Source organism: Ambystoma mexicanum, chromosome 8 (assembly GCF_040938575.1).
Source record: "Ambystoma mexicanum isolate Mex_15411 chromosome 8, UKY_AmexF1_1, whole genome shotgun sequence".
NCBI lineage: Eukaryota > Metazoa > Chordata > Amphibia > Caudata > Ambystomatidae > Ambystoma > Ambystoma mexicanum.
The window spans coordinates 1,449,725,953-1,449,741,018 of NC_090929.1; the positions used below are offsets into that span (position 1 = coordinate 1,449,725,953).

Genomic DNA, 15,066 nt, shown 5'->3' on the forward strand with positions numbered 1-15,066 from the left:
TAGGGAAAGATAGGTGTTCGTCTCACCCTTTATCATTTAATAAAATTACATCTTGTGAGAAAACTATACCTCTGTTCCTGTCTCGCATTTCTGACCCCTCACACTGCCCTGCCTGCCCACCCTGGCTCTGATGCATGCCTACCCTGCCTGCCCTCCCTGACTCTGATGCCTGCCTACCCCACCCACACTGGCTCTGATGCATGCCTACCCTGCCTGCCCTCCCTGGCTCTGATGCCTGCCTAACCCACCCACACTGGCTCTGATGCCCATCTACCCCACCCCGCCCACCCTGGCTCTGATGCCGGTCTACTCCGTCCAGCCTGGCTCTGATGCCTGCCTACCCTGCCCCACGCACCCTGGCTCTGTGCCGCCCACCCTGGCACTGATGCCTGCCTACCCTGCCCACCCACCCTGGCTTTGCCAATGCCTTTGTTCTGCAAATGTCTGGACCCAGGAACCTCTTCTAAATATTTTAAATGATGCTGGTCCCTCTGAATAATAGGCAACATAAAAAGAAAGTTAAAGCCAACATAAGTTGCAAGTTACACCCCACTGCTATGAAATCACAATTGTTCAGATGGAATGATGAACTACTGTTTTAACATGAGCACATGCCTCTTATCGCACATGGTATTGTATTTCAAAGACTCGCCGTTGCATTGGCTATCCTTCATTTCATTTTTTTTATTTTGACTTTTCATTCATTTAACATATTGTACAATCTATTAATGTGGGTGCCTTTGTAAAAAAAATTGCTTCTCTTTACAGTTTTATTTTACCATGGCCTTATTTTTGTATGAAGTCAAAATCATATTGCAGGTCTGATCATGAATTAATCGAAGGTACTGGTAAATAATTGTAACATAGATTGTGTTTTTCCAGGGCAATTATCAACCACTTTAATCCGAAAATTGAATCCTATGCAGCAGTTAATCACATATCTCAGTTGTCAGAAGAGCAGGTAACATCAACACAATTCACCTTATTTTTAATCTGCTTTTTTGTATGATTTTTCATTGGTGACTGATTTGCTTCGGTCCTCCTTTTTAGTGGTTTAAACAAACAATTCTAAATTGCATATTTACTGTGATCTTGATACCCAGCTAACAGTAATAGCACCATTCATGTTTTTAATGTATTTATCTGACTTCCATCTATATGTATCGCCCACTTTTTGCACATGTACAAAGTATTGAAAGAACTGATACAGAAGCATTATTCTGTCACAGTATAGACATCTAAGATGATGAATAGATTTGTTGTGGAAGATGGTTGAGGGTGGGGCTTGTGGGTTATTTTGAGCGTCGTGGGCAAGAAGGCGACCTTGTTTTTGGATCATGGGAGTGTAAGGGCTAGGGTGGAGTGGTACGTTGTTAGATATCCACGTTCTGGTAGTAGCACCGTTATAAATCAAATATATGTTGATTGGTACCTCTACATGTATGGATCAAGTGCACTGAAGAAGTGACCTCTGTAGCAAGTTCGTTTTTGATCAAAAATAACAAGAAAGTGGTGGTTCTGATTTGGTGATTTCTAAAGGATTCATTTCCCCTCATTTTCTTATCTATGAAATCCCCTCAGATGCCAGTCGTCTTGCCCGGAATGTTTTTCAGCTCACCACCAAGCAGCGCCATGCACCTTTGCGATAACTCAATCAGAGCTCCTTGATACCCTTTTTTAACACAAGTGTCATCCATACATATAACCAGAGACACCAGCACCATCTTCCTAACTTCCTTTTTTCTGCAGTTGATGTGCAGGAAATAAAATTCACAGTTGGACACATTCAACGTTTTTCGGCAGGAATATGTGTCTGAATCTGAGTTTTAAATCCTATGTTAATTGTGGATTCATGATGTCCATATCAGACCATCCCTTGAAGTGTTCCTGGTGTTACGGCAGAGACCATGATATGGAGGAAGGCAGCTCCTGCTGCTCCATGCACCCCAAGGCCATGAGAGTGTCAGCTGCTTAGTTGCTGTTATTGGCAAGCATAACTGGCTCTTCAGTCTACTTAGGCTACCTCCTCTCTCTAAGCTTATGAACGCTGCTGTGCAAGTGATCATCAAAGCCTGAAGAGGAAGATGGGGAGAGAAAAAGAAGAGGAAGATGCACCATTGTTCACAAAGGGAATCCTCCTCCAGGAGCCACTCCTCTTCCTCTACCAAGTGCCATTGCAAGGCATTACTATAACTTTTCACGGACCCTCAATGCGCATCCCAAATAGCTGAATTTTGAAAGACCCTTTTGTCTGCATATATATGTGGGGGGATGGGTTAAGGTAATAATGTGCAGGGGTATGGAAGTGGAGGCTGCGGGGGGAGACCCCCCCCCCCCCGCACATATATATGCAGTGAAATGGGGTAAAATAAAAATACAAAATTCATCATTTTGGGATGCGCAGTAAAACATGCACAGTGATCACATAGATCCACATTGCAAGTTTCGGAAGAGCTTGGAGTCGAAAGCCTATGCTCCACAGAAATCCTCAGGTGAGCTGAGAAGGTTCTTCCTCCACAGGGAAAGAGTGGGAGCAATTCAGACTTCCCATGTTGAAGGTATTTCACCAAGTCACACACCTATGCGAGGGTTATAGGTCAAAGATTCGAATGCAAAGGATCGAATGACAAAAGGGTCGAATCAAAAGGACCTAAAACAAAAGGGTAGATTTTTTTTTTTACAATTTTTTTTTTTGCCCCCCCCCCTCCAAAACCACCTTTTTTGTGGTAAAAACACTTTTTTTCCAAAACGGAAACCCCCCAAAAAATATTTTTTTTAAAAATCGACCCTTTTGTTTTAGGTCTAATTGACTCGATCCTATGGCATTCGATCCTTTTGGATTCGAATCTTTGACCGGACACCATATGTGCGAGACCTCTGCAAAGACTAGCTGCCTAATCCCACAGTCTGTGATGCCGAACAAAATACTGCATCTTTAAACCCAAAGGCTGGTCTGATGGCCCGTGCCAAAAGAGCTTGTTTTGGCGATGCCTTTTTCCTCAAGCTGCAAAGTATTCAACCTGTCTTCCTCGACTTTGTCACCATTGTCTACAGTGCCTCCGAAGTCAGCCACAGGCAATCAAGCCTCTACACCTGTGATCGATGAGGAGGAGGAGTATGAGGACTTAGAAGCCTTCCTTTATGGTTTCCAAATTAAATGTTACCCATAGAGACTCTGCCCTCCCTGAGAGAAGCGAGGCCAGAGGCAACTTTATTGCAGCTAGCTCATGACCTTGTGAGGCTAGTCGGCTCCACACTTGTACTAGATCCATTCCACTAATACATTCCTCATCTTCGAAAGTTCATCCTGATGCAATTATTTACAGAAATGTTTATCTTCAGTCAGCAGATAATGCCACACGGCTGAAAAGTTGCCTCTTTCATGGACACCAGGAGCCAACACATGCTAGAAGGGACATCAGCACTTCATCTACTTAAAAGCTGCCCACGCCCCATTTCCCTCAGTTCCTTTTTTCCATGTTTTATGCTGGATCTATGCGATTTTCTCGAAGACGCTTTTATATCATTTCTTTTTTATAAAAACATTTCATTGCAAATATTTGCGGGTGGAGACCCCCCACTGCCTCCCTCATATCCCCCACCTTAATTTTTTCCCTAACCCAACCCCCACATATATTTGCGATGAAATTCATTATGAATCGTCCCAGAGTGAATCTCCTGCGATGTAATCTACCTATACCTTTACGCTTAGGAACTTCCGCTCAGCCTGTCATTTAAGACTGATATTCCATCTTTTAGAATTATGTCAAACCCTAATTCAGGCTTCAAAGCCTGTTGTGAATATCACAGCTCCATGTCGGTGACTGACTAGCAATCTGTGTCTTTTTGTTGCCTCAGAAAGGACTGTGACACTGAGAAGTGCAGGTCCTGCCAAACGGTGACCCCCAAGGCACTTGGGGAGTGAGTGGGGGTGTTTATTCTTAGCCTTTCTCAAAATGAAATCTGAGAAATCCGATCATTGTGCCCCATCGGAGACTATGCCTGCAGAACCCGATGCCGGCAGTGGCCCTCGCAGGAGAAGAAAAAGAAGCGGAAGAGAGGCCACTCTAAAGAAGTGAGTCTTCTTCCTCCCACACTATTTCACTTCCTGCAAACATCATCATTGTACCTTTGCCTCTGTTCCCATGCTCCTCTCGAGGAAAGTGCCAGTAAACAAAAACACCGCTCCTGCCCGCCAAAGAGCTGAGGACTCTGTATGCCTCATATTGGACCGGTGCCCTCGGTGCCATGCTGTTCAGTGCTGTCTTCCTCCATCTGTGCCTATTGGTGGGGGTTGTGTTTAGCTTGGCACTGAGCGCTGCAGAGCTGATCCCGTCAGTGGCAGTGATATCAACACCATTGGAACCTCCCCTTAGATTTGTGACCCATAGCTTCCTAAGGAGAGCAGGAACTCAATTTTTAAGTATTTGCATGACATATTTGATTTCCAAGAGGAGGAGGAAGATGAAGATTTCCAGGATATGTCCCCAGGTTTCCTACTGTTAACTAGCATGCCCAAAGAAAGTTAGCCCGAGAAATGTGTTCCTACTGAGGAATGTCTCGTGCAAGTACAGAGAGGTTTTCATGAGGCCAGTGTATTCAACACCTCCCTGGACTTGGATATTGGACTTGATTCCATCTCACAGTGGGGCCCGCATTTTGGGTCATTCAGGTAGTCATAAATAGGGTAGTTGATACATTAGGTTTTATGGCCCTTTCAGAAAAAATACCTACTCATATCATTTGGTATACACCAACTAAAGAACTACTGGGTCCCGTTGTTTCCTCTTAATGGGGCCCGAATGGCTGAGTTGATGCCAGTTTCGTCTAGACTAGCCTACATTACTTGCATAGACAGGGAGCTGGCACAGAAGCATAAGGTTGGGAGAGAAAGGACCCTACTTGTCGTATGACACACCCTTCACCAGAGAGCCTGGGTATTAAAGCTGCCACTTCTGGGGCTAGAGATACAGCCTTCCTGACTACTCCACCAGATTGAGAATCGAAAGCGTTTAATGCTTCTAATGGACTCCTTCCTCTCACGGATTGTTCATCTTTAAAGAAGTTAACTATAGGTTTTGCTAGTGCTTAGTAAATTGTTGTAACATTGATTGAGCTTTGATCTCTATCTCCCAGTGAGGCTGCCCTTTGGAAACTTTTCCACTGCCATGAGACGCAGCGTGGCTTATCTTCGGGTCTGCCCAATGCCTATATGCACTTCATACCGGACATGTCAGAGCCAGTATATATGAAGGTGCCGCACCCCATGACCTTGGTTAATTTCTTCCGCCCAATTTACTCACTGCAGTGAGCACTGCTCTTTCAAATTTATTTGACATTTTCTCTAATCTTTTTGCTTCTCGTTTCGTTATTCGACATCATACTGAATCCAACAATGTCTTTGGGATTCAAGCCCTATATCCATTGTTGGCATCAAATCTCTGTTTTGTACCCGCTCGGCATCTACCTTTTCTGTCTTGGTGAAGGTCACGATACACAGGACTGCATGTCAGGTCAATCGATAAACCAGAATGCGCTTTGTGAACGTGAGGTGAAGCTGTTCACCTTTCTTGAGAAACAGAGGGGTTCTAAACAGACTCGTTTGAGGTTGCTGGGCATGTGCCGGGACACCATGAAACAGTCCCCTCTCTGGAAGGACAAGAAAAACAAGAAGCACTGCAAGAGGTCGAGAGCCCCAGGTGGTAATTCAAGGCACAATTCTTCATCGAAGAAGAGGGGCTACCACTTCAGGAAAGCCCCAGAGGAATAGGCCAAACATGTGCCTTTCCCAATGAAATACTCTACTCCAGAGAAATAGGAGGCATTCAAGTAGAAGATGGTTGACGTCTTTTCCAAGGTGCCGGTCGTTTCAGCCCGATGACAGCGGCCTCCGCGCCAGTGGTTCCTCAGGGCTCAGATGAGCCGGCAGGAACACCATAATCGGACGCGACAAGGTCACGTTCAAGGGTCACACTGACCCGTCTCTGGGCATTGTCCCTCTGACCCCTATCTAGCGGTGCTGCTGGAATGGACCAGCACCAACGCCTGAGTCGCAAGGACATTTGCACTGCTCCGTAGAAGATATGCATGTCACATTTGGAGGTCATTTATGATGAGGACAGGAAGGACCCCATTGCTTTCGAGCTGGAGCGCCTTTTGAGGAACGGACATTAGGGACTTTCTAATGTATTCTTTCCTCCCACGGATTCCTCATCTATGATATCCCTATCCCAGCGCAGCTGTTCTCCAGGAAACATTTCTGCCGCCAGGGGACACAGCACATTCCTGCCTCAACTCCGTCCAAATCCTCTACGCACTCCACGCCAGATATGACATTTGGGCCAGTGCCTCTGTTCTTTTTTTCTGCGCTCTCTGTTTTTTATTCGGGAACACACTCATCACCTTAACTTTTTTCTTTGACACCATGCCTCCTCCATCATAGACCTTGGAATTCAAGCTGTGTGCGGTCTCAGATCCCCACAGGATCCGTTCATATTGTTTGGGCGAGGGCCACAACACCCAGGACTGCAGGCCGTGCCAGTCCATGAACCTGAATGTCCTCTGGGAAGGGGCGGCAAAGATCTTTGTCTGTCCACAAGGCGAAGGGTGAAGCTCTACGATCTCGGTCTAGGTCATCTCTCAGCTTAACCTTCATTCCGATTCTGTTGGCTGTCTCCATGACCACTAGTCTGGCTTCAGAGCTGCCAGAAGCACAGAAACTGCTCTCCTGAACACCCGTGAAGATCTGCTCTCCAACCTCGACTCTAACATTCCCTCTGTCCTCATCCTACTCAATCTCTCTTCTGTCTTTGACACGGTCAACCATACCATCCTGCTCAACGGTCTCCGTGATAACCTGGGTATCACTGATCAGGCTCTGGCCTGGCTGACCTCTTTCCTCTCTGATCGACCCTCCCAGGTCCAACTTGGGTCCTTCCTATCATCTATCTTCCTCTCTATCTGTGGTGTTCCCCAGGGGTCTAACCTCTCGCCCTGGCTTTTCAACCAATACCTGACAACTCTCAGCCACCGCATTGACATTTTCAGCTCAAATTTCCAGTGCTGCGCTGACGACACTCAACTCATCTTCAGGCTGCCCTCGGCCACCTCCTCTCCCTCTCTCATCTCTGATTGCCTAACTGCCATTCAAGATTGGAGTGCCGCCAATGATCTTTGTCTGAATGCCAGCAAGACGGCGATCCTCCTCATCGGCACACCTTCACCATCCTTTCCCCCCACTCTCTGGCCAGCCTCGCTTGGCCCTCCTCCTACCCCACCTGCGAGGCTATGAACCTCGGGGTCATCTTTGACTCCACACTTTCCTTCTCCGCCCACATCTCTGATGTCTCTAAAAAGTCAAACTTCATACTGCACCTCGTCAGAGGTGCTCTGCCTTTCCTCTCCTTGTCCCAGAAGCTCACTGTCTCCCAAGCTCTGGTTCTCTCCAGGTTGGACTATTGTAACAGCCTCTTTCTTAATTTACCTGCCTCTACTCTCTGCCCTCTGCAACTAATCCCGAACAGGACTGTGAGTCTTGTCCTTGGCCTCAAGCCCTGGGACCGTATCTCTCCAGCTCTGAACTCTCTCCATTGGCTCCCAGTGGATGCAAGGATTAAATTCAAAAACCTCTGCATTGTCCACAAGGCTTTCTTGGGCCTGGGTGCAAAATACATTCAGCTATCCCACCGCAAAAACCTCCCTTCTCAAGCTCTTTGCTCCTCTATCTCTAACTCCCACAGGGTCATTCGCTTTTCTAAGAAACAAGCTGGGGGTAGATCTCTGTCTTTGGCTGGGGCCTTCCGCTGGAACAGCCTTCCTGCCACTCTAAAACTTGAGGAGAATCATCTCTGGTTCCGGAAGCACCTCAAGACCTTCCTCCTTGCTTCTGCCTTCGCTCCCCCTCTCATCTGCTGATCTGTTCTCTCTTGGCACCGTGCACCTTGCCACCCTTTGTCCTCCGGGCCCAGGCACCTGCCCATCCTGCCACCCTCCCGCCCTGCCTCCGGGCAACCCCATGCACTGGGGGCTGCATATGTACCCATACAGCCCCCACCCCTCTTTCTTCCAGCACTTATTAGACCTACCCTGCCTGCTGCCTTAAATCCAGCACTTGCCACTTGCTGGCTGCACTACCATTGTTTGTTGCCTTTATTATTTATCTGTTTCTCCTTTGCTCTACACTTTCCACTTTCTCCCCCCTTCCATACACTTGCACGTTCTCAATGTCACTGGGCCTAGTATGATCGTTGTTTTGTTCTCCCCTGTTCCCCTCCCTTTGCCTTGTCGCACTCTGACACACTTGTGTACGAGCGCGATAGAAATAAAATATCAATTCAATTCAATAGGTCGCACAAATCGTGGATCAGCGCTCCAAACAGGTTGCTCCACGCAAGGAAAAGGAGGAGGAGGATCGGAAGAGGTCCCGCTCTCAAAGTGAGTCCTTGCATTAACAACCGTCTTCCTCATAAAAGAAGAGCAGCCACCGCTCCAGGGTTTTGCCTGAGAAGCCAAAGCAAGTAACTTTTCCAACCCAATCCTCCACGCCCGAGGAATGAGTTTCCTCCTGAAGGGTTTGGACATCTTTGCCAAGTCACTGACGGCTTCGGCCTCGGTGCCTGTGGTGCAGATGATTGCATCGTCCGCTTTGGCGCTGCAGGGTCCTACTGCATCTGTTCCGACCTGAAGGGTATCCTAAGGGGACCACTCTCACTCGTGCGTATGTGCTCGGGCCTGGACCAGAGAGAAGCAGGGGTCAGTCAGCGCTGACAGGCCCCACCTGTGGGCGCTGCTGCCTCAGTGCTATTGACACCACAGCACTGCAGGAATACACCCCACTCCATAGAGATGCTTTTATGTCAAAGATGTACAACATCTATGGCGAGGAGGGTGACCAGGTCACTTTTGGGCTGGAACCTTTGTTTTATAACAAAGTGAGGGACTCCTGGGAAAGTTGAAGATGTTCTGGCACAAGCAGAGGTCCTGCTAGTTGCCTGTGATCTTGACATTTCCCCAGAGATGGAATTTTTGCCAGCTCCCACCCCGGGAAAGCCCAAGCTGCGTTCCAGCACTTGATTGCTAAAGTGGCCAGTACAGGGTCTGATCCTTCCAGGAACTTTGGGACTTTCTGGACGAGGTGCCCAAGAAAAAGATGCTCCTGCACTTCAATGTGTGGAAGCACACGTGCTGGAGCCTTGGGGGAAGCCTGCCTCTGTTCCGTCTGTGAACAGAGACATGGCAAAGAAACACCATCCAGCTCCATCAGACCTGGCCTTTCTCTCCTTGCACACCTCACTGGAGAGCTTGGTGGTCCTGGCCTTCCCATCCCTTCCCCCGGACAGGGTAAGAGGTTTGACAAATGGGGCCAGAAGGTTTTTGTGTCGGGTCGTCTGGCACTGTGGGCGTGAATGCCTCTTGTGCTATGGCAAAGTTTTCCTTTGGCCTTTGGATGGCAGTGGCCAAAGCAGCCAAGCACATCCCTGAAGGGGAAATGAGGGATGTGACGAACTACACTATTGAGAGTGGACCACATTCAGGACATTTCCTGTCCCAGACAGACCGCTGACCTGTACCAGGCGGTCCGTGACTCCCCTCCGTGGCTCCAATCAGCCAGACACGAACACACAGGATACTCTCAACTTTCAGTTCTCTGTCCTGATGAAGGCCTACACAAGAACAGCTATAAATCCAGCCCTTTAAGGCCGAAACACTTTTGTGTTGACTACATGACTTCAAGTCCCAGTGTTCTTAACACACGCACTGTTTTACCATTGTGCAATCTAGCACTATGTACTATTTTGTGTTTATAATGTTGTAACCCCTGTTATCCTTTCTATAGCATCACGGTTTGTACGTTTTTCTTCTTGAACCGCAATCCAAGACAGTCACCTTGGGTTAACAACACGTGCACCATTTGAGTTGATTTTTGTTTGTAATGCTTGAGCTTCCTGTGTCAATCTGCTGTAGATGCATGTCACGTTGTGGCTTATATTAAAATCATTGAATGAGTAACAACTACTGTCAAAATGTGTTAATTAACCACAGGAGTGTTCGTTTTGGTTTCCTTGACCCTGTTCATTTGTTTTTGATTATATGTTGGGTGGAAGTTCCAAATATGGTATTGTGGGGAAGTCCAGGCCAGACTGGCTGGAGTCTTCCCAATGACTGTGTGTTGTACCGTGGGGTGGGAGCTGGGTCAATGGAGTGTGTGACGAATACGCATTTCATCTTATGGGTGTCTAGTTTCAGGTGTTTGACGCAATGACTGAGACAGCCCTGCCCGAATCTAGTATGAATGCAGTGTGGAATGCTGAATCGGCAGGCGATTGTCCGAATCAACATTCCTTGTTGTGAGTGTCTGGATGGAGAAGAATGGCCTGAATGCACAGTGAGTCTGATTGGCTGCCCGCCAGCATGAATGCCCTTCTGAATGATTGGTTGCCTGAGTGTGACCCAGCAGAGTGAATGAGGTACCGAACAGTATATCTGGGGACCTCTCATTGATGGAAATTGTTCAGAAGCTGAAGTAGAAACTTGATGCTTAATCTCGAAGCCGGAAGAGGAAGGTGAACCGCTGTTCCCTTCGAAACAATCTGAAAGCTGCTGTACCTTCAAGAAACGGATCCAAGAGAGGACCTGGTTAGGAGACCTCTTCCCGAACTACGAGGGACCATCGTGCACCAGCTGATCTTTGCCAAAGCTCCCTGGAAGTCAGACCCTCGAAAGGCTGCCGACCGGAGAAGGGGACTGAAGTGAATCACCGGGACAGACATCCATTGTCGTTGACCAGGGTTCGCAGGTTTGCTGTAACCGCGGGAAGCCCGTCAAAGTGTGTTGCCAGACGCAGGGACAACTTGACGGTGTGCTGCTCAACGACTGGAGCAGCAACGCTCTATTGCCCAAGACCTTTGATTCAAGGACTCCCTTGCTCATCATCGACCGATTTGTTTGGTTGGAGACAAGGTCGTCGTCGTCGACAGAGGAGAATCCGCTGGTGAGTTTCCCGCCACCCGAAGTCCTCAAAAACACTACCGAAGATTGGACAGCCAGCCATCACTTCCATATCGCCGACTCCTGATGCTGAAGACCTGATGCCCTTACTGGGCCAAAATTCTTCATTGCCTATTTGTGGCAATGAACTATCGTCGTCGAGGTATACCGCACGCCTCCTCTTCACAGGACGTTCACAAGCTTTCGTCAGCTAGCACCGTGAGGGTCGAAGCTGTTTCCCCGACAACAGCGTTCACCTTTTCTTCACTTGGAATCTCGACGACCCATGGCTCCTGCCTTAAAAGGAGTTCACTCAAGAAGGGCCCGCCGACGACTCAGCGAAGAACTCTACGAAACCAGGTACATTGCGGTCATAGAACCTTTAGAAGGAATCTAGAGTATATTAAGCATATATGGACTGGGCATGTCAATACTCTTTATTTACAAGTTGCCCAGGTGGGGGGATCCTCACACAGAACGGTCTCATGGTAGTGCCATAGACTGTTCTGCCATTGCTCGATTTACCTTGCTTTCTTTCTGTGGCCTATCGATTCATTTTACAACCTGATTCATATGTCATTTGAGCTGTTAGCAGTTGATGCATTTCAAAGGAATCGATAGTTAAGAGTGGTACCACGTAGACCTGTATAGATTTGTCATTATAGTATTGCCAGAGTACAAAGTGTGTTATTGTGATTGTGTATATAACTTTGAACCTTATTTATATAAAGACTGTGTTTTCACTAACATAGTGTGTGGACATTCCTTTGTGGGTGCTTGGGGACTACACTGTACTTAAGAACCAGCCCGCATCACCTCCTGAGAGCTTAAACCTTGATTGCTCGTCCACATTTTACCAAATAGAGAATATTGCCTGGGGTGCTCTGTGCATCGACTCCGCCATATAGGGAACAGGAGTACAGATACCCCCTACAGTCTTTACATGGACCAAGAAGATCCATTGCCTCTTTAGTTTAGTTACAAGTGTAAGGGACAGAAGTTGGGTTTTGGACTCAGGACGGTGGATTTTCTGATTGATGCAGACATCTTGACTGAGTTCTTAGTATGTTAGTTAAGGTAGGGAATCCCTCACCCCCTTAGTGTTAGGGAGAGGTAGGTGTTCTCTTTATTTTCTGCTATAATAAAAGTGTATGCCAACAACTATGCCACCTGTGTGTAGATCTCCTCCTTCTGCAACCTTACAGGGACTGTTTACAATCCCTGGTGTCTGGTGGCAACCTAAATGCTGCAATCAGAGCTGGACACGAACGACTTTTTGGGTAGGGTCATGGCCACCAGCACAGTGGTCATATACCACTCCTTGTTAATGACGTCGGGGATCGCGGCCAACGTCCAATCCAGATTGTTGGAAATTTCCTTTGACGGCAATAACATTTTTGAAGTGAAGGGTGGCGATGCCCTCCAGAAGGACATCATCAAAAGCGACAGCTAAATCCTTGGGGCTTGCCGTGCAATAGCCCTCCAAAACAACCGTCTCAGGGCAGGGGTTTTCACCCCTTCACTGCCTTTGCTCCTAGACGCCATGGTCAATCTGCCCCAGGAAGAGACAGATGCTTTCCGAGAGGTTGGGGAAGAGGTGCCAAAAGGGGTAGCTTTGCAGCAGCCCCTGTCCTCGCTGCACCCAAGAGCACCAAACCTTAGGTTCTGGTGGAAGGAGGGGGATTTCCTTGTTCAGCACGGAATGGGTCTTACAGGTCATCCAACAGGGTTATTGCCTCCCATTTCTACAGCGACCTCCAGGCCACGGTCCTCTGGCTACCCCCTTGTCTACGGACCCTATCAGCTTCTCGCAGAAAGCACAATCGAGCTGGTTCTGCGCTCGCTCAGTACGGGGAAGGTCAGAAGCTTGCACCCCATTCTGGATCTGCGACTGCTGAACTTGTTCTTCCATACGATAAGCTCAAGATTGTTACTCTAGCCCCAATTCTACAAGTCCTCGATCTGCTGGACTGGTTGGTTTCCCTGGACCTTCACAATACCTACTTCCATGTACCGATTCATCAAAAGCACAGGAAATGCCTGAAGTTCATAGTGGGCCAACACCATTACCAGTTCAAGGTCCTGCCATTTGGTCTTTCCTCGACTCCCAGGGTTTTCACCAAGGTACTTGCAGTGCTAGCTGCTCACCTCAAGGGGAAGGCATTCATGTCTTTCCCTACCTGGATCCTGGCTCGTCCAAGCTCGCTTAGTGGATCTGGTGTTGGAACATCTGCTCTGTACATGCACTCTTTTGCACAGCTTGGGATTTTCCCTGAACTTCAAGTCTCAGGTTTCACTGTTCAAGTCTCTTCGATTCATCAGGGCTGTCCTGGACACTCGCCTCGGCAGGACTATCCTGCCTGAGGATCTCGGCTAGCAAACATCCATGTCCTCCAATCACATGAACAATTCTGTGCCTCAGCTTTCCTGCACCTTCTGGGCCTTCTGGCATCCTGCATCCTTTTGGTGCCGGATGCGAGGCTGCACATGAGATTGCTTCAGCGCCTCCTGCGTTGCCAATGGTCACAGTTCCAGGGCCACATGTCTCGAACCAGGTGGCTCAGGATCTTGTGTGGCGGGCAGTGCGAGACAACTGTCTGAGAGGCGTGTTGTTTCGCCAACCTTGGCCCCAGGTGACAGTGGTCACATACGCATCTCTGACTGGCTGTGGTGCTCGCCTGTAAGACCTTACGATGAGCGGACTGTGGTCTTCCATGGTGTCTTGGGAACACATAGACTTGCTGAAGCTGAGTGTGCACAGTCTGTCCCTTGCTGGTTTCCTCCCCTCTGTGAAACGCAAGACTGTGCGGATCCTAACAGACAACACTGTGGCCATGCACTTTCCCAACAAACAAGGTGGTATGATGTCTTTGCCTCTGTGCAGAGAAGCAATGCAACTGTGGTTCTGGGCTCTTGAGAACAGCATCTCATCTTCTCCAGGGCCCATAATAGCACATCGAGAATCGATTGTTACGCTTACAATGCCCCTAGCCAAGTCGACACAGTCTGCCAGGATCCTACCCCAGACACTGTCCGACCACTCCCCTCTGGTGGTAGTGGTAGCCTGCCCTGACCAAATGCTTTGGCAGCTCGGTTGGCAGTTTCGGGCCTGCACCCTCTGTTTAGGAATTGGATCATACGGGATATACAGATCTACTTCCTTAAAAATTAGGGATTAGTTCCCGATTTCAGAGTGATTTGGGAAGCATGTATGGTCTATATAAGGGGTGCTGTATCTCGAGAGAGAGCAAAGGGTCCTGAAATCCCTACATGGGACCTTAACAACATTAGAGGGGGAGATTAAAGATTTGGAGCTGAAGCAGGTGAGGGCCAACAATCCAGAGGTTGCAAAGACTTTACGAAAGAAGATACAGGAACATACAGAGGTGGAGTGCAGGGAGGAGAAATATCTAGGGGACCCGATAGCGGTGGCCTCCTATGGCGGAGGGGACAGACCTAGTCGCACACTAGGCAGGGCAATAAGAAAAGAGAGGAGTCTGGGTGTCATACTTGAGAGAGAGGATTCCGAAGGAAGCCTAGTCAGGGACTCTAAAAAGATACACAAGGTGTTCTGTGATTATTATGATGGACTATGTACCAGCCAAGCTAATGTGACAGCAGAAGAAATCAGACTATTTCTGGATCGTGTTGCGCTATGCTGGCTATACCTGGCACAAACAGATCTTCTAAAAAACCCTCCATCTGAAGATGAGATATGCTGAGTGATCATGTCCCTCCCGAATGGGAAAGCCCCTGGGATGGATGGCTTAACTGCAGAGATGTACAAAGAGTATGCACAACTTCTGGCCCACAGTTTATGCCACATGTACAAGCATTCTATATCTTCTGGAACTCTCCCAGAATCCACTAGGACGGCATTGGACATGTTGCTCTTAAAGCCTGATAAAGACCCCGGACGGTGTGCCTCCAATAGGCCGTTATACCTGATAAATATGGACAACAAGATCATTGCTAAATTACTTTCCGATTGGCTTCTCCAACACATGCCGGCCTTAATCCTCCTGGACCAAGAATGGTCCAGGAAAATTAAGATGGTACTATCCCTGGTAGGACCACCCA

At 48.1% G+C, this 15,066-nt stretch overlaps 1 protein-coding gene across 2 annotated transcripts in view; it reads left to right on the top strand.

Annotated features, from left to right (window-relative positions):
* The window catches only part of ARMH3 (armadillo like helical domain containing 3), a 1,518,639-nt gene that overhangs the window by 1,425,298 nt on the left and 78,275 nt on the right, over window positions 1-15,066 (top strand). For both annotated transcript variants that reach the window (XM_069611618.1, XM_069611619.1), the window contains one exon: window positions 883-961. In XM_069611618.1, the coding sequence (XP_069467719.1) occupies window positions 883-961 (79 nt within the window). The remainder of the gene's footprint in view (window positions 1-882; window positions 962-15,066) is intronic.